This window comes from Diaphorina citri, unplaced genomic scaffold (genome assembly GCF_000475195.1).
Source record: "Diaphorina citri unplaced genomic scaffold, Diaci psyllid genome assembly version 1.1 scaffold1883, whole genome shotgun sequence".
Lineage (NCBI taxonomy): Eukaryota > Metazoa > Arthropoda > Insecta > Hemiptera > Psyllidae > Diaphorina > Diaphorina citri.
This window is the reverse complement of record NW_007379309.1, coordinates 25384-49304: the sequence shown is the minus strand read 5'-3', so window position 1 is coordinate 49304 and position 23921 is coordinate 25384. Positions and strand designations below refer to the sequence as shown.

Here is a 23921-nt window from a genome sequence, read left to right as displayed (position 1 = left end):
AATCCATTTCGTTCGTCTTCCCATCGATCTGACGACGACTATTCTACTTCGACAATCTGAATAAAACACTATAATATCTTTTTCTTTTCAGGTCACGGACGGATCCAAAATCCATTTCGTTCGTCTGCCCATCGATCTGACGACAGGCAACGAACCAGACACCAGCGAACCCACCGAGAGTATTATCGCCATCACCAACGAGCAACCCACAGGGGTCTCCATGCCTCTCATTGAACTCACTACGGACATCAAACTGAACAGTCCTGAGGGACAACCAGTGGATGTACAGGAAGATGAGAACTTTATCGAGTTCATCACGTCTCTCTCTCTATTTAATTTTGTTTTTTTTTTTTTTTTTTTTTTTTTTTTTCTTTTTTTTTTCTCCATCAACTCTATGTCGGAGCAGTTTGTTAAATGTATTTTAATTGTTTCTCTCAGATCCACATCAAGCTCAACTTGAACAAGTCGCGTGCCTATACCTGTCCCATTTGTTCCCAAAGCTTCCAAGTGTACACTGATCTCCGTCAACATATCGCTAACGAGCATAAGGCTCGATTAGGTCGCCAGCCAGTGTCCTGTGATATATGTCATAAGGAATTCACACATCCCAGCTCGGTGCTCTATCATAAACAATCGGTAAGTTATTTTAAGACCATTATTCAGATAGTTTTACACGTTCATGTCCCTGGACATTTTCTCTCTCTCTCTCTTTTTTTTTAGTTTTTGCTTAACAAAAAATAGTCAAAAGAAACAATATCAATATCACCTCCTTAGACCACCGAACAAATTTCCCCATAGTTGAAGAAGTAATTTTGCTTAACAAAAAATAGTCAAAAGAAACAATATCAATATCACCTCCTTAGACCACCGAACAAATTTCCCCATAGTTGAAGAAGTACAAAATTGGGTCAAAACTCAACTAAATCACGTGTCCTGGCTCAGTTTCATCATAAAACGATTTTGTTGTTATTTTTATTTTATAGTCAAAAGAAACAATATCAATATCACCTCCTTAGACCACCGAACAAATTTCCCCATAGTTGAAGAAGTAAAAAATTGGGTCAAAAATCAACTAAATCAAGTGTCCTGGCTCAGTTTTCATCATAAAACGATTTTGTTGTTATTTTTATTTAACGGCCTTGAACAGTGTTGTTCCCGAACAACACTGGGTTCAACACCACTTTACTATTCTAATATTTCCTCCTAGGCTTTTTTTTTTTTGCTTAACAAAAAATAGTCAAAAGAAACAATATCAATATCACCTCCTTAGACCACCGAACAAATTTCCCCATAGTTAAAGAAGTAAAAATTGGGTCAAAACTCAACTAAATCACGTGTCCTGGCTCAGTTTTCATCATAAAACGATTTTGTTGTTATTTTTATTTAACGGCCTTGAACAGTGTTGTTCCCGAACAACACTGGGTTTAACACCAATTTACTATTCTAATATTTCCTCCTAGATTCATAACAATGAGATCTTCAAGTGCACCAAGTGTGACAAGGTGTTTCAGCACATTCAGCTCCTCAATCGTCACCAGCTGGTTCATATGGATACCCGGCCTTACCAATGTCCTCAATGCCCCATGGCTTACAAGACGAACATATCACTCAGTGCTCATCTAATGAAACATACGGGAGCCAAGCCATATGTCTGTGAAATCTGCAACAAGGTCCTCACGCATCGTTCTAGTCTGATATCCCACTATAGGTAAGTCAGCTTTCATGGTGTAAGGGCTAAAGAGGCGTAAAGACAAAAAGTGAGTGAGCTATAAAAATCCTCAATCGTCACCAGCTGGTTCATATGGATACCCGGCCTTACCAATGTCCTCAATGCCCCATGGCTTACAAGACGAACATATCACTGAGTGCTCATCTAATGAAACATACGGGAGCCAAGCCATATGTCTGTGAAATCTGCAACAAGGTCCTCACGCATCGTTCTAGTCTGATATCCCACTATAGGTAAGTCAGCTTTCATGGTGTAAGGGCTAGAGAGGCGTAAAGACAAAAAGTGAGTGAGCTATAAAAGAATCATTTACGTAAACGATAACTTCTTATCATGTTTCGTGTTTTTAAAAGAGAGTATTAGTGGCTCATCAAGTCCTGACAAATGTTGCATTGTACGCGTTTTCAATATCACACGTATTAGTAACAATATCAGTTAGAATTTACTTACAGTTACTTAAAGAGGTTTGAGAGAGCGAGCCAACTACCTACCTAGTATGGCCAAAATCCTTCAAGAAAATGAAAACATCTTTCCTTCTTCTCACTATGCAGACCACATCTTTGAAATTAAAATATATTTCGGATACACTTGCAAATCAAATTGGTTGGTAGGGTTGATACAAAACATAAAACAAAAGTTGGGATTTTGGGAATGATATTTGGGGAAACAAAGTAAAAATCTATGAACAAAAATAAATTATTCGTACTAAAATAAATGTACAACATTTTAAAAATAAATCCTATTGAAATAGGGAAAGTATGTGTGTATTTGAACTTGCTTGCTTTCAGGTAAAAAGATTTCTAGCAAATACCTACCATAATAGTGACTCTTAATTATTGTTAATATTATACGTACCTAGACTAAAGTACACAACGCATTATGGTATGTATGTATGTACATCAATATTTACAACAAATAATACGACTTTACATATTTACACTGTAGGTTAAAACATGTAGAAATATCCCAAGAACATCTTATACATACTCTCCAAGGATAACGTAACTTGAAGACAGTAATACATACAAATTATTTTAAGAATAAGGAAAGTAGGTAACAAAAAATAAATCAGTCGTAGCCAATACCCAGTAACATTCCCTGGTAGCCTTTATTTATAGACATCTTATTGCATTCAAACCTTTACAACACCGTTTCGCCCCTGTGTGGAGTACCTTCATTTAGGTTCTCCACAGAGTTTAGACTGCGAGAATAAAGGGAATTTTCAGTCCTGCTGGTAGTCTAAACAAGGTATATTCTGTTCTATTCTTTGTGACACTGCTGGTCCATGTTTAGTCCTCGGGACAGGTGTGAAATATCTCGCCTAACTCGGGATAGGCTGGAAGTATTGTCGGAACCGTCCCGGCGGGTCCGCATGGTAACCCTCGGGCTGCAAGTATTGTTCCTCATCCAGCATCTCATTAGAATTATACATGGGCGCCCGGTGTATCGTACTGAGATGGTCCGTAGCGATAGGCAAAGCCGGAGGTCGTGGGAGAGGGATCTCCTCTTCGATAGGTTTTGCTAGACGTTCGACTATCTCGGGGAATTTGATGCGGTCTCGGGGCTCGGTTTTCCAGCACAGGTTCATGATCTCGCAGATAGGCCGGGGACAGTTGTCAGGCGGAATGAGCATGATCCCTTGCACGATCAGTTTGAGCACCTGAGAACATGGAGATTGATTTAAAATTTAAATCAAATCATCAATTATTTGTGGTAAAGCAGAGCCTTTTCACAACTTTTCGTGGATATCAGAGCATTATTAGATCAGTTTGAGCACCTGAGAACATGGAGATTGGTTTAAATCAAATCATCAATTATTTGTGGTAAAGCAGAGTCTTTTCACAACTTTTCGTGGATATCAGAGCATTATTAAGTGCCTCGTTTGCAATCTACATATTTCAATAATCTTTTTACGCTGGTTATGCCGCCACTGGTCGCTACTCGAATAAAGTAGCTACTTAATTGTCCTCACGAGTTTGAGTGCACCCTAAACCCGGAACCCCCGGAGTACAAGCCTACTCGGCAACGGAGTTTGTTTAATTGTTTCCATTTCCATGAAAAACTCGATTGAAGTTCTTGGTTATTTTTAGTACTACCGAACCATTCAATATAGCTGCAAGTGATCATATCTTGGACTCTACTAATACAGAACCAGGTGCAAACCTTGCAGATAAAACTGGTGAGATATTCTTCATATGGACTTTCTAATGTGTTGGTTTTTTATACTTATTTATTGATTTCTACTCAACAAGGACCCTCAACTAGCCTCCTCGGATATTCAAATGTTTACCACCAAGAACGAGAACGATTGAAGAGTAGACTAGCGTCTGGTTGTGCGACTAACCTAAACAACTGCTGTATTAGAGTTGTGTTGTCTGTGCCGTACCATACCCAGGGAGAGGAACAGCTAACCCTAACAAACCTAGCTAGCTGATAGATTCAAAGGGTTCTCTCTGCTTGAAAAGAACAAGCACAAGTCCTCACAATGGTTGACTGCGGTTCAGGACGAGCCATTTGAAGAGTAGACTAGCGTCTGGTTGTGCGACTAACCTAAACAACTGCTATATTAGAGTTGTGTGGTCTGTGCCGTACCATACCCAGGAAGAGGAACAGCTAACCCTAACAACCCTAGCTAGCTGATAGCTGATAGATTCTCTCTGTTTGAAAAGAACAAGCACAAGTCCTCACGATGGTTGACTGCGGTTCAGGACGAGCCAATTATACATGACTAGAGACCATCATCCAGGTGTATGGCCGATAGAAGATATATTTTCTCTATTTTGTCATCACCTTTCGGCTATAGCTAAAGCCGCTACAACAACAACAACAGAGCGATTGAAGAAGTTCTTGAGTTCGGGGTGCACTCAGCCTCGTGAGGACAAGTGAGTAGCTACTTTTATCGAGTAGCGACCAGTGGCAGCATGGCCAGTGTATATTGATGATACATACGAGTAGATGAAAATTAATAGTTAAGGAGGCACATAGAAGATATATTTTCTCTATTTTGTCATCACCTTTCGGCTATAGCTAAAGCCGCTACAACAACAACAGAGCGATTGAAGAAGTTCTCGAGTTCGGGGTGCACTCAGCCTCGTGAGGACAAGTCAGTAGCTACTTTTATCGAGTAGCGACCAGTGGCAGCATTACCAGTGTATATTGATGATACATACGAGTAGATGAAAATTAATAGTTAAGGAGGCAGTCAGTAATGCTGTGATACTCACTGAAGTTGTGAAAAAGCTCTCTGCTTTGCCACAAAGATTCATGATTTGATTTCGATTGAAGAAGTCACAGTGAAACGAATTTTTAATTGTGTTAAGCATACAGTTTGTCACAAATATCGTTCCTCTACGTATTATGAACTTGATATTAGAATAGGTCAGCCCTTTTATGCCGAATTGTTTCTTATCATTACTTATACTTATTTATGTTTTTATTTTATCTAGGTCATTCCATTTTGACCCGTACTTTTCGTTATTCTAGTGTCTCATATATTTTTGTTACAAATCATTACTTACTGTTGCCTTGATTTTTTACAGGGAGTATTTATGTATTTAAACTAGCTATAAAAGAGAACTACTCTTCTCAGTGGACTTTAAATCTTCTTTACGACAAAGCACGTTGACCAAGGGAAAAAGGTGTCAAAGACATCCTGGCTGAAGCCGGAGTTCATCAAAACTGGCAAAGCTTGGCCCAAGATCGACAAGCATGGAGAAGGCTGGTCAATGAAGTCAATTTCCAGAGATAATGTCACCATTTTGCTCTTTGCTAAAGCTAAAACATGTCAAAAAGAAAATATTGCTTGGTGGACAAATAAGATGGTCTCATTGCGTCATTTTGACGTCAAAATATTACAAATATCGTTCCTCTACGTATTATGAACTTGATATTAGAATAGGTCAGCCCTTTTATGCCGAATTGTTTCTTATCATTACTTATACATATTTATGTTTTTATTTTATCTAGGTCATTCCATTTTGACCCGTACTTTTCGTTATTCTAGTTTCTAATATATTTTTGTTACAAATCATTACTGTTGCCTTGATTTTTTACAGGGAGTATTTATGTATTTAAACTTAATCTGAACGTTTAGTGTTGAAAATTAAAGGCGTTTTTCTTTTAACCATGTCTGATTTTCTCTTCAGTGCTAGAATCATTTACTTACAAATCATTACTTACTGTTGCCTTGATTTTTTACAGGGAGTATTTATGTATTTAAACTAAATCTGAACGTTTAGTGTTGAAAATTGAAGGCGTTTTTCTTTTAACCATGTCTGATTTTCTCTTCAGTGCTAGAATCATTTACGTAAACGATAACTTCTTATCATGTTTCGTGTTTTTAAAAGAGAGTATTAGTGGCTCATCAAGTCCTGACAAATGTTGCATTGTACGCGTTTTCAATATCACACGTATTAGTAACAATATCAGTTAGAATTTACTTACAGTTACTTAAAGAGGTTTGAGAGAGCGAGCCAACTACCTACCTAGTATGGCCAAAATCCTTCAAGAAAATGAAAACATCTTTCCTTCTTCTCACTATGCAGACCACATCTTTGAAATTAAAATATATTTCGGATACACTTGCAAATCAAATTGGTTGGTAGGGTTGATACAAAACATAAAACAAAAGTTGGGATTTTGGGAATGATATTTGGGGAAACAAAGTAAAAATCTATGAACAAAAATAAATTATTCGTACTAAAATAAATGTACAACATTTTAAAATTAAATCCTATTGAAATAGGGAAAGTATGTGTGTATTTGAACTTGCTTGCTTTCAGGTAAAAAGATTTCTAGCAAATACCTACCATAATAGTGACTCTTAATTATTGTTAATATTATACGTACCTAGACGAGCGAGCCAACTACCTACCTAGTATGGCCAAAATCCTTCAAGAAAATGAAAACATCTTTCCTTCTTCTCACTATGCAGACCACATCTTTGAAATTAAAATATATTTCGGATACACTTGCAAATCAAATTGGTTGGTAGGGTTGATACAAAACATAAAACGAAAGTTGGGATTTTGAGAATGATATTTACAAACAAAGTAAAAATCTATGAACAAAAATAAACTATTCGTACTAAAATAAATGTACAACATTTTAAAATTAAATTCTATTGAAACAGGGGAAAGTATGTGTGTATTTGAACTTGCTTGCTTTCAGGTAAAAAGATTTCTAGCAAATACCTAAGTACCTACCACAATAGTGACTCTTAATTATTGTTAATATTATACGTACCTAGACTAAAGTACACCAAGCATTATGGTATGTATGTATGTATGTACATCAATATTTACAACAAATAATACGACTTTACATATTTACACTGTAGGTTAAATCATGTAGAAATATCCCAAGGACATCTTATACATACTCTCCAAGGATAACGTAACTTGAAGACAGTATAATATCCGCCCGGGTTTTTTTTTCTGAGAAGGTGACCCAATTAAATTTTTATAAAATACTCCCACCAATAAACGAAACTATTTGATCTACTGGTAAAAAGGGACTCTTTAGTCCTGCCTTCAAAAGCCCTTGTTTTTTCCCGAGGGTCCACTTTTTTAATATCCTACTTTTTTTTAGACAGGGTGATTTTCACTTTCCCAATGAAGCTCATCTGAGGGAAAGCGACTTATGCTTCTTTCTGCTATAACCCAGAAAGAGTTAGCATTTTATTTTCAGGAACTACAACGGAGGTCTTATCGTCCTGATATCGAAGAAAGAAGGACAGGAAAGGAGAAAGCCAACCGTTCCGAGAACGAACCTTATCTGTTTAAATGATAAAGTACTAACGTCCCACCTTATCTGTTTAGGATGAAGCCCTATCGTCCCAAAATCGAAGAAAGAAGGACAGGAAAGGAGAAAGCCAGCCGTCCCGAAAACGAACTTTATCTGTTTAGGATGAAGCCCTATCGTCCCGAAATCGAAGAAAGAAGGAGCACAAAAACCAGTAAAGTTTGTAAAAATTATCCTGTATTTTCAATTTGTACAAAAAAGGAACCTTATCTTTTCAGTTTTCAGGATGAAGTTTTCCCCTGGCGGGAATTGATCCCACGGCGCTTACAAATAAAAGAGGATTGATTACGTTCTTGCGTTTATCTTCTTACCTTATAATAATCGCTCGTATAAACGTCGCGACTCATTCCAAAGTCCGGCGGGAATTGATCCCACGGCGCTTACAAATAAAAGATGATTGATTACGTTCTTGCGTTTATCTTCTTACCTTATAATAATCGCTCGTGTAAACATCGCGACTCATTCCAAAGTCGGCGATTTTCACGGTCAGATTGTTTCCCACCAAACAATTCCGACAGGCCAGGTCTCGATGCACGAACCTCTGGTCTGCCAGGTACTTCATACCAGCCGCTATCTGCTGACTTACTAGTAGAAGATGCTCCTGAGGAAAGAAACGAAATGGAGGTTAAAGGTTATGTCCAGGTCTCGATGCACGAACCTCTGGTCTGCCAGGTACTTCATACCAGCCGCTATCTGCTGACTTACTAGTAGAAGATGCTCCTGAGGGAAGAAACGAAAGGGAGGTTAAAGGTCATGCCGTTATGTGTAGGTGTTCTGAGACATAACATCATGCTTCTTACTATGATAGATGTTTACTTTAGTCAACCACAAAAAAAGTCTTATACCTACTTGTACACCTACATACTTTACTTCAGTAGATGCTAGATGTAGATATTTATGCCCAAAATATAAATGTCAGAGTTCAAAAGACTTTCAACAGAGGTTAGGCTATCGACAGGTAACTAGGTACCCGAAAAATCCACTCTTTTTCTCCTTGGTCTTATATCTTAGGTCCTACATAGCTAATATTGGAAGAAAGGGACTTTTTGCAAAAGATACAAACGAAGTTGTGCTATTTCTTTGTCTTTACCTATCAGAACCCAGGATAATATCTTCCGCTTTTGTTTCTCAGGTATATTTTCGAGAGAAAGTTGCACCAGTCTCACCCTACCCCCTAGGGAGGCACTCTGCATACTCACACGAGCAATTTCACCATTCTTCGAGAAAGATTTAAGTCATTAAGGGTTTAGTTGATCGAAAATATTCCGCACATGACACTCTTGTGTCATGGGTTTGCATATTAATAAGTTCATAAATATTCGTTTGGCAAAAACCATACTCACACGAGCAATTTCACCATTCTTCGAGAAGGATTTAAGTCATTAAGGGTTTAGTTGATCGAAAATATTCCGCACATGACACACTCGTGTCATGGGTTTGCATATTAATAAGTTCATAAATATTCGTTTGGCAAAAAAAAAAAATGGTGTGGGGGTAAAGGGTCTTGTATGTTTGGGGGAGGCAGAAATAGGAAATAACCATGTTGATAAGTGCGGGAGGTGTACCTATATATATATATAAAAATAGGTCAGCAAGACCATTGGTGGGCCCCGGATATTTAGGGGCCGCAGAGACATTTAGGTGCCCCTAAATACAGGAAATATAGGTACTAAATTAATAATAATAAACCCTATGACACCCAAAATGGGCAAGGGTTACCCTGCAATCAAGCAAGGCTTTTTTATTGGGATTTTGAACGGGCAATAGCTTTTTTCCCCCTTCCATTCTTTAGGTCCTCCCCTGATAAAATTGCTCACCTAATAGAGAAAAGGATGATATTTGTTTGCTGAAATGTTTATGGATATGATAGGGAGGAAGGGTACGAATCGGGAAAAAGGGGAGGAAGTAATGTGTGTTTTTAATGACCAGAGATTAGGAGGAGAGGGAGCAATAGAAATAGAGACCAAGTTCATTAATATTCATCGCCATTCCAGGACTCGTAAATCCTGTTCCAAACTACACAGATATTTTGCTGTGATTCGACATTACAGCCATTAGTTTCATTCGAGCATATGTTAAGTGATCTATTATGTTGTATGCTGTTATAAATCTCTCTTCAGCAATAACGTAGGGAACATTAGGATTAGGGTCCATTTGGCTTCAGCAGACTGCAACATTTCATTCGAGCATATGTTAAGTGATCTATTATGTTGTATGCTGTTATAAATCTCTCTTCAGCAATAACGTAGGGAACATTAGGATTATGGTCCATTTGGCTTCAGCAGACTGCAACGTTAATGTATTTATAGACTTTTTTATTACTTGGTCATATCATATTGGATTACATGGTAATCCTATTACCTACCTATAAGCTACAGGTGGATATACCTACTTAATTATAACTTTTATGAGGGAACCTTGTATATTTGTGTAGACTCTTTAACTCTTTACCTTCTTATCTTTTTCCTGGATATTATCTTTGCGGTTTATCTCTGGTATAGAGGCCAAAGGTACGTTTCTTTTGAGCACAATTTTATTATCTGCCTAATTCAATCTTCGTTTTCCAAAAAGGGAAACATTTGCGGGGGCGTAGAGCTATGTAGACAGATTGGTATATTTCAAAAAACACAAAATAAAATAAAAATGCTTAATAATATCTCTACATCTGGATTACGCTCCTGGGTTTATCTTTGCGGTTTATCTCTGGTATAGAGGCCAAAGGTACGTTTCTTTTGAGCACAATTTTATTATCTGCCTAATTCAATCTTCGTTTTCAAAAAAGGGAAACATTTGCAAGGGGGTAGAGCTACGTAGACAGATTGGTTTATTTCAAAAAACACAATATAAAATAAAAATGCTTAATAATATCTCTACATCTGGATTACGCTCCCGGGTTTACCGAGTTTTAGTGAGAGCAGTGTAGTCACTCTATGGATGTTTTTTCCCGGATAAAATCCTTTTTTTTTTTTTTCAAAGGAAAAAGCCTTCAGGCTACGAAACATTATTTTATTCAAATCTCTGGCTCCCATAGAATTGATCTCTCTCCCTCTCCTTCCCATTTCTGTTGCCTACATATCTAAGTTAGTATGTCATCTAATTCATCTACTTATTTATTATGTCTTCAAAATGAGATTTCCATACCAGGAACTCAAGTAGAGAACGTAATTACTAGGTAACCATTAGCTAAGTCTTCTTCCTACATACTCGTACTCGTAGTGTTATACAGGTAAATACCACTACATATTCTTTTGATAGATCATCTCTCTCCCTCTCTCTCTCTCTCTCCCTCTCTCTCTCTCTCCCTCTCTCTCTCTCTCCCTCCCTCCCTCTCTCCCTTTCTCTCTCTGACATAGACACACGCTATTTCCTTCTCCCTCTCTCTCATTCTTGTCTTGTCATCATATGATGTAGGATTGATAGGTTTGTATCCTCATTAAAAGTGACGAGATCTCAATCTTGTGTGTTGATATTTGATATTCTCTCTCTCTCTCTCTCTCCCTCCCTCCCTCTCTCCCTTCCTCTCTCTGACATAGACACACGCTATTTCCTTCTCCCTCTCTCTCATTCTTGTCTTGTCATCATATGCTGTAGGATTGATAGGTTTGTATCCTCATTAAAAGTGACGAGATCTCAATCTTGTGTGTTGATATTTGATATTAATGAGGAGGCGCGTGTGTAGGTTTGTTTTTACCCACTCCAGTAATGTGGTTATAGATAAAGTATCTAATATATCTACCCCAGATACTTCCGTCGCGACGGACAGCTGAAAAGACCCTTTATACCAAATACCTACTTATCCGAGACGTATAGGGGAATCAATGAAAGAGCTTATTTTAATACGGTAAATTGTATACGTAGGAGGTTTAAATACAGGTAGGAAGTTCCATTCAGTGTTTGCTTTTATGTTTGCCTTTAAAATCCCCAAAGTTGTGACCTTTGTTTTAGTCTCCCTTTCCCTATCCCTCTGTCCTTTTCTGCCTCTGTTTTTGTGAAATACCTACCCCGCAATATCTCGCGGGGATATGTAGGGGTATTAATTAATTATACGGTGCTATACCCGTGTAAAAGACGTGTGTTTTTCTAATAATTATCCAAGTATGTTTATGGACCTCACATACATATACGTACAAATACCTACTTGATCAAATATAGGTACAAACACCTTTAGTTGTTTCAGTGTTTTACAGCCTGAAGGTAGGTGGTATGTAGCGAGCAAATACACCTTTTCCGTTTTAGCAGCAGGTCTTGGAACGATAGTTTCTGACCAGACAGGGCCGGGGTTTTGAAAATAATTAACAATGTTCCATTTTCTCAGGCAGGTAAAATAGAATAAAATATACCTTGTTTATCCTGCTCGTATGATACTAAAAAGTCCCTTTACCCCAGCAATCTAAACAAGGTCTCGTGTATTTTTTGGGTTTACATAATAACATTATACATTTAGTGTTTACAACAAAGTCAGATAGGGCCGGGGTTTTGAAAATTAACAGTGTTCCATTTTCTCAGGCAGGTAGAATAGAATAAAATATAAATTATTTATCCTGCTCGTATGGGACTAAAAAGTCTCTTTACCCCAGCAATCTGAACAAGGTATTTTATTGTGTAATAAAATAACATTATACAAACATAGTGTTTACAACAAAAGACCTTGCTTAAGGTCTTTTGGTATGTAGGGAGGTAGGTAGGTATGTAGATATGCTTACCTTGGTCAGTTTTGGTAGGTTTGGATTGCTGTCTTGGAAATGGCCACTGTTACCCCGCAGTACACCAGCCAGATCTCCATGAGGCATGTACTCGAATACCATCCATGGCTTCTTTCCTGGCTCTGAAAAAGTGTAAAACACAAGATAAGTAGTCGTTCATATCATAGTCATTAAGGTGTGTACAAATATAGTCGATCGACGAGATAAATCTATGTTGATGAGGCAGTGTGGACGGTTCAGTCGACATCTATGGACGGCCGGGGCCACTGTTACCCCGCAGTACACCAGCCAGATCTCCATGAGGCATGTACTCGAATACCATCCATGGCTTCTTTCCTGGCTCTGAAAAAAAAATGTGAAACGTAAGATAGGTAGTCGTTCTTAGCCATCAAGGTGTGTCCAAACACAGGTCGTCGATCGACGAAATAAATCTATGTTGTTGAGGTAGTGTGGACGGTGCAGTCGACATTGATCGACGGCCGGTCGACTAGGTATGTTTGGACACACCTTCAGAATCTTGAGATTGCTTGTTTACTTTTTTTTTCGGAACTAGTTCAGAAGCCACGACAAGGAAATCTTTTTATTTTATTAATAGAATTTATAATAATGGAACCTGAATGCTCATTCTCTCGTGAAGTAAAGTAGTAAGAATACGTCTTGTTTGTTGCTTTTTGTAAAATCCTCTTCGTAATACTGACATGACACTGTCGCTACAATAAATATAGTTATAGATAATATAGGTAACTAGAATATAGGTCGTAGGTACCTATTCTTTTGGTTCTCGGATGTAGAATAATGTGCAATAAGGATGTAGATTGAAACTCTTTCAGTTCAGTGGAGAGAAAAAAATGTCAAAGTCTTGGAAGAAGAAAAAAGTCACAAAAAATTTACTCTCTTCTGGTCAATTTGCTTAAAAATATTAGACAGGATGTCTCATTAATTCCTGACAACCTGGAAAAAGATACTCAATACCTAGAGTTTTCTTTGAACCAAAGGATCTACTTAGTTGCTCTCGAGGGACAATAATAGCTTCCTGTACCTACAACCCCCAGAACATTTATACACCATTTCTTTTCATTAAAACTTTGAACTTGGAGCATTTCTACATGTTAACCTTCAAACTAAAGTAACAAATCCGACTTATTTTTAATAATACCCCCAGGAGTTAGAATTTCTACCTGTCTCAGAGATCTGCCATATAGGATAACTAGGTCACTAACTATTTGGAACATATCTACTCATTAAAACTTACTAGCTTACTACATTTCTACACGTATTAAATAAACTACTCGTAAAGTAGAATAGAATATACCTTGTTTATCCTACTGGGATAGGACTGAAAAGTCCCTTTACTGCCTCAGTCTAACTAAGATTTTATATTTTTACAGTATACACGTAGTATAAGGTAACAATGATGTAGGTCTGTTATAGCTCATTCCAAAGTCCGCGATTTTCACGGTCAGATTGTTTCCCACCAAACAATTCCGACAGGCCAGGTCTCGATGCACGAACCTCTGGTCTGCCAGGTACTTCATACCAGCCGCTATCTGCTGACTCACTAGTAGAAGATGCTCCTGAGGGAAGAAACGAAAGGGAGGTTAAAGGTTATGTCGTTATGTGTAGGTGTTCTGAGACATAACATCATGCTTCTTACTATGATAGATGTTTATTTTATCAACCACAAGAAAAGTCTTATATGTACCTACACCTACATACGAGTACTTAACTTCAGCAGATGTAGGTATTTATGCCCAAAATATAAATGTCAGAGTTCAAAAGACTTTCAACAGAGGTTGGGCTATCGACAAGTAAGTAGGTACCTAATACCCGAAAAATCCACTCTTTTTTTCCTTGGTCTTATATCTTAGGTACCTATGTACAATTGTACATACATACCTAACATTGAAAGAAAGGGACTTTTTGCAAAAGAAAAGATACAACCGAAGTTGTGCTATTTCTTTGCCTTTATCAGAACCCAGGATAATATCTTCCGCTTTTGTTTCTCAGGTATATTTTCGAGAGAAAGTTACACCAGTCTTACATTGAAAGAAAGGGACTTTTTGCAAAAGAAAAGATACAACCGAAGTTGTGCTATTTCTTTGCCTTTATCAGAACCCAGGATAATATGTTCCGCTTTTGTTTCTCAGGTATATTTTCGAGAGAAAGTTGCACCAGTCTCAACCCCTCACCCTATCCCCTAGGGAGGCACTCTGCATACTCACACGAGCAATTTCACCGAGAAGGATTTAAGTCATTAAGGGTTTAGTTGATCGAAAATATTCCGCACATGACACTCTTGTGTGTTCCGGGTTTGCATATTAATAGGTTCATAAATATTCGTTTGGCAAAAACAAAATGGTGTGGGGGTAAAGGGTCTTGTATGTTTGGGGGAGGTAGAAATAGGAAATAACCATGTTGATAAGTGCGGGAGGTGTACCTATATAAAAAAAAATACGTCAGCAAGTAAGACCATTGGTGGGCCCCGGATATTTAGGGGCCGCAGAGACATTTAGGTGCCCCTAAATACAGGAAATATACCTAGGTACTAAATTAATAATAATAAAACCTATGACACCCAAAATGGGCAAGGGTTACCCTGCAACCAGGCAAGGCTTTCTTATTGGGATTTTGAACGGGTAACAGCTTTTTCCCCCTTCTATTTTTTAGGTCCTCCCCTGATAAAATTGCTCTCCTAATAGAGAAAAGGATGATATTTGTTTGCTGAAATGTTTATGGACATGATTGGGAGGAAGGGTACGAATCGGGAGGAAGTAATGTGTGTGCGATTATTTTCGCGGATTTGGCAATTATGTTCGCGGATTCGCGTCCCGAATCGACATTTTGGATATTTGGCAAGCCTAGTTATAGGTATTCTGTAAACTTGATGTCCTTGACTAATTTAGAAAAGAAGAAAACCGGTTAGGTCTGACTTACCTTTAGGTACAACCCCCAGGAGGGACAGTATATTCGCCTGACGAAAGGAACTCATGATTTCCACTTCCCTCATGAAATCCTCCTCAGCTTCACGACTGGCGTTATCCTTGAGGACTTTGATGGCTACCACATCTGACACTCCATCACTTATCAGTTCGCCTGGAATTGATGCGAAATTGATGTTGTTTTTTTACTCAATACTTTACCTACTTAAATGAGTACTTGATAAATATGTAGATATGTATAATACTTTACTTAATACACGCGTACACAATAAATAGGATTTATTCTATAGCAGTAGACTGTTAACTCATCTCGTAAGTAATGACGTGAAATTGGAACAAATTTTCTGTGGTTGGTTTTGGTTACCTTATTTCCTTCAAATAGGTTCATTACGGGATTCGAACTGCAGTTTTAAGTTCCACACCTTACTTAGCAACTGGACTGTTTACTGAACAAAGTTCCACTAAGTAAGGCAATACGGGGAAAAGCTCAAAAGGAACTAATAGCGCTTCTCACGACTTTACCTTTAGACTCGGGAAATATTGTTCAAGGAAAATACTGTGCTTACTTACCTAACCAGATGGCCCTTTATTGTGGTTCTGGCTTTTGAGGTATAAGCGTAGTAGGTGGTATAAGCGTCATTCAATTCTTATGGTACAAGGTACATACTTGACAAACCCTTAAAAAGTGGAAAGCACTCAACTTCCTCCTTTTTTTCTCCTCCTCCTCTGCCTCCTCCTTTCCCTTTATCTTCCTCTCATTCTGTTTTTCTATTCTCTCTTCCTTCTCATCCTTTCTCTCTCTCTCCCTCTTTCTCTCTTTCTCTTTCTCTCTCTCTCTCTCTCTCTCTGTCTTTCTCTCTCTCTCCCTCTCCCTCTCTCTCCTCTTTCTGTTTCCCCTGTCTCTATCTTCTACCTTGAGCCATTTTAGTTTCCATTCTCTCTTCAGCAATAACGTAGGGAACATTAGGATTAGGGTCCATTTGGCTTCAGCAGACTGCAACATTAATGTATTTATAGACTTTTTTTATTACTTGGTCATATCATATTGGATTACATGGTAATCCTATTACCTACCTATAAGCTACAGGTGGATATACTTAATTATGACTTTTATGAGAGAACCTTGTATATTTGTGTAGACTCTTTAACTCTTTACCTTCTTAGTAATAAGGAGGAACAGGCATGGAACGCCACTCCGCCTAAAACATTCGACCATCCTTCCAAGTGTGCCAAATATTGGTAACTGTTTCGGCAAATCACGTGATGTCTGATAAATTGAGATGGAACTCGGTTTTGTGAGAGAAATAAGACAAGATAGCCTGAAAGTATGTAACTTTATATCGGTTGAAAAGTTGAGCTTGCAAAATCTTTATTGTTATTTCTTTTAATTTATTATGTTATGGCTGTCCATGAATTGTAAATAAATATACTTGAGTATTTTGTTGGAAAAAAATCCAAAGAACCCTCACTCTCACTTGCGAGAGGGAGAGCACTTTGAACGAATATTTCAAAATCATCAACACAAAGTAATGGAGCGTAAGAACATCTCCAACCGAAGGAACATGAAATAAAACTTCCACCTAGGTAGATAGGTACACCTACTAACACTGAATGCTGAATGTGTAAGCATTTAATGATGCTTAAACAAAGTCCCCTCGCCGGGAGACGGAATAGCTGTGTGAACATCACACGACTTTCCGTGTCCCACATTCACGTCCCGTTTTAGTCTTAAGTCCTATGTAAATCTGTAGCTTTGAGGAACACGATTACTCGAGAAGCGTTTGAGATGGACTTATGGTGGTAGGTGTACATATTTTGCTGAGAAATAAACCTAGGTACATTAAGTACCTACCCAAAAAAAGTACCTACTTAGGTTGGTAAAAAGAAATAGGAAGTGTAAAGGTAAGGAAAGTAAAAAAAGATGTCTTTCCGTAGGTATCCAGGATTTGTTCTGTTTTTCATTGCTGATTACGAGAACATGGGTACCTATGTAAGGGGGTATATCTATCTAGAGACGAAAAAAAAGGAAAATGAGGATTCGAAAGAAAGAGATGGAGGTTAGGAAAGAGAGTGTTTTGTGGTAAAATTATTATTGTTTTATTGTTTTAGGAGAGAGTGGGAGAGAGAGAAGAAAAGAAAAGAGTGAAACATCAAGTTCAATTAAGAAATGGACCCAAGAATTCCATTAAGGAGAGAGAGAGCACATCAATTAAGATCATAACATGAAAATGATATGACACATGGCTTTCCATCTCGCATCTTTTCTTTCAATTTCTCCTTCTTGAATTCTTCTTTCCCTCTGAATCTATATAAATAAAATTGTATCTATCATAAGTAGGTACTAACGTTCTAGCAAAAGCCAACAACTAACATTTCTTGGACTGTTGTAATGTTTTGGTGTGACACATGGCTTTCCATCTCGCATCTTTTCTTTCAATTTCTCCTTCTTGAATTCTTCTTTCCCTCTGAATCTATCATAAGTAGGTACTAACGTTTAGCGAAAGCCAACAAATAACATTTGTGGGACTGTTGTAATGTTTTGGTAGATTATTAGGTAGTATTTTATGTAGATCATTTTACCTTGGTCTTCAAGAGCTTGTGGTTTCTAGCAAATCGGCTTGTGGATTGCAAAGAAATTTATAATTTCACTTTTAAATTTCAATCTTGAAAATTTTCGTTCATTTTACCTTGGTCTTCAAGAGCTTGTGGTTTCTAGCAAATCGGCTTGTGGATTGCAAGGAAATTTATAATTTCACTTTTAAATTTTAATCTTGAAAATTTTCGCGTAAGAGCTTTTCGTGAGTTTTCAAAGTGATTTTAAAACTTTTTCGATTTACCCTTGAAATTTTCTAGCGTTCTACATACCAAATAATTTACGAGACTTATGAGTATTAGAATTTTCAGAACATTGAATGAGACTGAGGAGAAGAGATAACGTAGTGATAAAAAAAATACCCAACGTGCATGGTGCTCAAACTAATCCTATGTATAACAATCCCAGTACTTGCTTTAGAAAAAAAAATTGCTCTCTAGAAGGTACGGTTTAAGGACCGAATTCGGTCGTTATATCACGAAATTAGAATTAGACCAATTTAGGGAAATAGCTCAAAAAGTGTTCGCGGATCTCAGGACTTTACCTTTAGCCTCAGGACGCTCAAACTTTGTAGAGAGGTTGGGGGGAGGGGAGAGTTTAAAAACAGTTCTCAGGGAAAGGAAATTAAAGGAAAGGGAAATTGAAAGTAGAAAAAAAAACATGGGCACATAGGCCCAAATGTTAGACTCCAAACAGACGGACTCACCTTTGAATACTTTTCCAAAACATCCCTCCCCAATTTCTGTGCTGAAAGTTACCGCCTCCCGACTCAAAATGGGAACCGGTGTGTCTGAAGAGGACATGGAGGAGGAGGTGTAGAGAGGATTGGATGTGTAGCGGTCCTCGTCCAGTAACTCCTTGTTGAAAGCCATGGGCATGCCCTGTGGACGGGAAGAAGATGGAAGAGATTGGGATTAAAATATACGTTATTTATTTACATGTTATGTTAAATGCTTACAAGTCTTATTATCCCGACTCGGAGTTTCGTCTACTTTGTAGACATTTTCAATGTCCTTTCAATTCCTTCTTCACACCTTTTTGTACTCGTACCTATACGGCATGGGCATGCCCTGTGGACGGGAAGAAGATGGAAGAGATTGGGATTAAAATATACGTTAATTATTTACATGTTATGTTAAATGCTTACAAGTCTTATTATCCCGACTCGGAGTTTCGTCTACCTTGTAGACATTTTCAATATCCTTTCAATTCATGGGCATGCCCTGTGGACGGGAAGAAGATGGAAGAGATTGGGATTAAAATATACGTTAATTATTTACATGTTATGTTAAATGCTTAAGTACAAGTCTTATTATCCCGACTCGGAGTTTCGTCTACCTTGTAGACATTTTCAATGTCCTTTCAATTCCTTCTTCACACCTTTTTGTACTTGTACCTATACGTGTGTACGATATATTTTACAAGTAGTACTCAATCTAGTTACTTATCGTTATTCAAAATCGGACCAACTGTTCGATGCTGGGCTTTACCAACTCGGGATTGAGATGAAACGAGGATGTCCCTATATGTACCAGGTCAACCTCGGATTAAACTCAATCCTAAGACAATTCGCGGTGGTAAAACTCTACCTGAGAGTTATCGCTAGACAGGAAAAGGGCAAACAGATCTACAGACAAACCAAGTATAAAACCATCGCGTTAAACCAAGAACTCTCAATCCTAAGACAATTCGCGGTGGTAAAACTCTACCTGAGAGTTATCGCTAGACAGGAAAAGGGCAAACAGATCTACAGACAAACCGAGTATAAAACCATCGCGTTAAACCAATTTTTATTTATTTTATCGTATGACGTTTATTTTACAGATCACAAAATGGTCAAATTAAGTTAAACCAAGAACTCAGATGAAACGAGGTTTTCTGTATACTTAATACCCAGGTCAACCTCGGATTAAACTCAATCCTAAGACAATTCGCGGTGGTAAAACTCTACTTGAGAGTTATCGCTAGACAAGAAAAGGGCAAACAGAACAGACAAACCAAGTATAAAACCATCGCGTTAAACCAAGAACTCACTTGACTCAATCATAAGATTCATAAAGCTTACCACAACATTGCGCATTTTCCTTGCTTTCTTTTTAGCCTTGGCATCTTTGGACAGACAGATGAATGGAAAGCGTTTTCGCCGTCGACAGCACAGTACTATCATGCTTATCAAAATAAACATACTGATATGGCATCTTTGGACAGACAGATGAATGGAAAGCGTTTTCGCCGTCGACAGCACAGTACTATCATGCTTATCAAAATAAACATACTGATCGGCAACAAGAAAGGAAATCTGAAATTTGGGCACAAATCCTCGCGGAGTGGCAGCTATATCAAATGCTGAGTGGTAATTTCACGCCAGCATGGCTTCGTAGAATTTTCTTTTTCTCCTCCTCCTCCTCCTCCTCCTCCTCCCCCTCCTCCTTTTTCTTCTTCTTCCTCCTTCTTTTCCTCCTCTTCCTCCTTCTTCTCCTCCTCTTCCTTCTTCTTCTCCTCCTCCTTCTTCTTCGCGGGAGTAAAAAACTTAAGAGTACGAAGTTCGGAGAGAGAGAGAGAGAGTGTGCTTCGAGGAACACCCCAATGACACATGACCGGGTTAACACCGATGAGTCCAAGTGATAACTAGGTCCTCCTGAGTCACTGCCGTGTTTACTAACGTCCAGAAGTCATGTGGTCACAATCAAAGCACAAAGAGGCATGTGGTTACCCGGACCTAGTGTTGCCATTGTTACAGGTGCAAGTACAGGGATTGGGTACAATGTGGTACAGGATTTGGTGCGCTTCTACGATGGCACCGTTTACATGACGTGCATAAACGAAACGGCAGGTAAGAAAGCCCTGGTTTTCTTACTTATTTTCTGGTTAACCAAGATAGAACAACTGTAACCAACCTACCAAATTAGACAAATACATACCAGTATTGGATGATTATTATGTTGTATAATAGGTAGATATGTATATAGACCCAGAACGTGCTGTAAATTAGACAAATACATACCAGTATTGGATGATTATTATGTTGTATAATAGGTAGATATGTATATAGACCCAGAACGTGCTGTAAAAAAGTAAAAATGAGGACAGTGAGAAACTAATGTAATATCATTCAGATTTTACGTCCAATCTACCTGTAGGAGCAGATACTTTCCGAGTGTTTATTTAAGATAACACCTAAGTTCCTACACCAGATACGAAGATAAAAAGCAAATTTCCCCATAAACTTTTTGGGGAAATAAATTTAAATTGAATAAAGTTTATATTGAAACACAACTTTTATTTTTCCTGTTCCCAAAATTTTAAACAAAAGAAAAACTTCATTAATCTTTGTGGTTTTATATCGAAATTTTCGTGAACTAGTACAAAACCACTGGTACATCCCTTTATTGTTATTGTAGTTCCCAAAATTTTAAACAAAAGAAAAACTTCATTAATCTTTGTGGTTTTATATCGAAATTTTCGTGAACTAGTACAAAACCACTGGTCTTGTGTACCCACAGGTCCCACAGATAAAGTTTCTAATGTTTTTCTAACCAACTCACCACTCTGGGTGGCAGACTAAACCTAAGGGATGAAAATGATCCGTGTAAGGTGCCCCTACTGTCAAACAACTGATCTTCTGTCGTTTTTCCCTTCCTTCAATACAAATAGACATCTATTTCGTTCAAATTTCGGCAGGTCTAGCTGCAGTGGACCAGATTAAGAAGATCTACGAAAATGAAACCATCCCCACCAAGCGTTACTACCAGGAGAAGATCAAATTCTATCGTGTAGACGTCTCCAATGAGTCCCAAGTGGAAAACTTCACCCAACACATAGCACAGCAACATGGTGGCGTAGACGTTCTCATCAATAATGCGGCAGTCCATCTGGATTACGCAGGCCACCTGACCAAATCAGAAAAGGTGAGGCGAAGGAGGGAGGAAGGGAAAGATCGTTTCCAAACGACTGGCGTAGACGTTCTCATCAATAATGCGGCAGTCCATCTGGATTACGCAGGCCATCTGACCAAATCAGAAAAGGTGAGGCGAAGGAGGAAGGAAGGGAAAGATCGTTTCCAAACGACGAAGGAGGGGACATAGGTCAGTAATCGTAATAAACTCCATCAGTGAAATTTGGACTTCACTCAACAAAAAGGCACCTGCCCACCTGCAAAGCCTATTACAACCCAAAAATTAGCACATTTGGCTGATTGACGACCCAGACAAGGATTTTACTACAGGACAGTCTAAGGCTGGCCAACTGACAATTCACTATCAGGTAGACCTGACGGGTACGCCTGAACAGGTGCGCCTGTCAGGTCTACCTGATAATGTACGGCAGGCCTAAAAGTTTGGTCATACTAAAACATAAGAGAGGAAGAAGGAAGTTACCCAATGATACCTAATACCAATTCTTTCATCTCTTTTAGTTGAACAGAACCATGGAAGTCAACTACTTCGGTCTCCTAAGGATATGCCACTTTCTGTTCCCCCTGTTAAGACAAAGTGCCCGGGTAATTCACGTGACATCCCAGTGTGGACATGTCTCTCAGATCAGAAACGGCACAGAGCTGCAGGAAAAATTCCTGAACGACACCCTAACTGAGGAAGAACTGACTCAACTGATGCGCCAATATGTGGAGGATTATCAACAGGGAAGACATCTGGAGAAAGGTAAATATCCAGGGATCCAGGTTCATCAATCTGGCGTAGACGTTCTCATCAATAATGCGGCAGTCCATCTGGATTACGCAGGCCATCTGACCAAATCAGAAAAGGTGAGGCGAAGGAGGGAGGAAGGGAAAGATCGTTTCCAAACGACGAAGGAGGGGACATAGGTCAGTAATCGTAATAAACTCCATCAGTGAAATTTGGACTTCACTCAACAAAAAGGCACCTACCCACCTGCAAAGCCTATTACAACCCAAAAATTAGCACACTTGGCTGATTGACGACCCAGACAATTCTTTCATCTCTTTTAGTTGAACAGAACCATGGAGGTCAACTACTTCGGTCTCCTAAGGATATGCCACTTTCTGTTCCCCCTGTTGAGACAAAGTGCTCATACTGATAAGCATGGCGGCTAACTGGTAGGTGGGGGAGGTGGTCATGGCTCTTAAGAGATTGGAGTCATCTGGAGGTTTAACCTGAAAGAGAGAAACAATGAATAAAATTTAATTTATTGATGAACTGCCCAGAGTTTGTTTGCCAAAACGACACAGCATACATACTACTCGGACAAAATTGTTCATTAAAATGGGATAGAATTCAATGGAATAGCTAACCTGAGATATAGAAAGATATAGAATTCAATGGGATTGAATTAAATGGAGAGAAACAATCAATCAATGAAAATTTATTGATGGACTGCCCAAAGTTTGGGTTGCCAAAACGACACAGCATACATACTACTCGAACAAAATTCAGGATAATCAGGATAAAATCGAACCCGCGCTGCAGGAAAGATTCCTGAACGACACCCTAACTGAGGAAGAACTGACTCAACTGATGCACCAATATGTGGAGGATTATCAACAGGGAAGACATCTGGAGAAAGGTAAATATCCAGGGATCCAGGTTCATCAATGGGAGAAGTACACGAGAGTTTTCTCGGGATAAACTCCCAAATTCCCGTTTTACCACTCACTGCCCAAAGTTTGGGTTGCCAAAACGACACAGCATACATACTACTCGAACAAAATTCAGGATAATCAGGATAAAATCGAACCCGCGGCCTAGCGCTGAGTTCACCTTACCTGAGTTCTGATCGTATGATTTGTGGACAGCGGTATGCTATTTTCTGTCGAGAACTCCCCTATCTTTCTAGGCGAGGCTGATGGTCCAGTATCATTCACTTGACTTGGGATGATCACAGGGTGTACTTTTGTGGCATTTTTCGGCGAAAGAAAGTGTCCCAGGTGAATTTTGGACGGGTCCTTATTTGATGCTGTCGGGAAAATGAAAGAGTGAATGAATAATAATACGCCAACTGAATAATTGAATTTTAGGAGGTATGACAATGGGAGGGAGTGAGAGGTAAAATAGAAAATAATGGAAAGAATACAATGTGAAACGTAAAAAGGAAGACCTATAGTTTCTTTCCATATCTCTCTCTCTCTCTCTCTCTCTCTCTCTCTCTCTCTTCCTTTTCTCTTTTTCTTTTTTTTATATTAT

At 38.5% G+C, this 23921-nt stretch overlaps 1 protein-coding gene across 1 annotated transcript in view; it reads right to left on the bottom strand.

Annotated features, from left to right (window-relative positions):
* LOC103517546 (muscle, skeletal receptor tyrosine-protein kinase-like) overlaps window positions 1-23921 on the bottom strand; it is a 33308-nt gene that overhangs the window by 6891 nt on the left and 2496 nt on the right. Inside the window, exons 2-8 of the mRNA XM_026829597.1 lie at window positions 23504-23694; window positions 22821-22894; window positions 19829-19955; window positions 18470-18644; window positions 15166-15324; window positions 12232-12353; window positions 7956-8129 (exon numbers count right to left, since the gene is read on the bottom strand). Coding sequence (XP_026685398.1) covers window positions 7956-8129; window positions 12232-12353; window positions 15166-15324; window positions 18470-18644; window positions 19829-19955; window positions 22821-22894; window positions 23504-23694 — 1022 coding nt within the window. The remainder of the gene's footprint in view (window positions 1-7955; window positions 8130-12231; window positions 12354-15165; window positions 15325-18469; window positions 18645-19828; window positions 19956-22820; window positions 22895-23503; window positions 23695-23921) is intronic.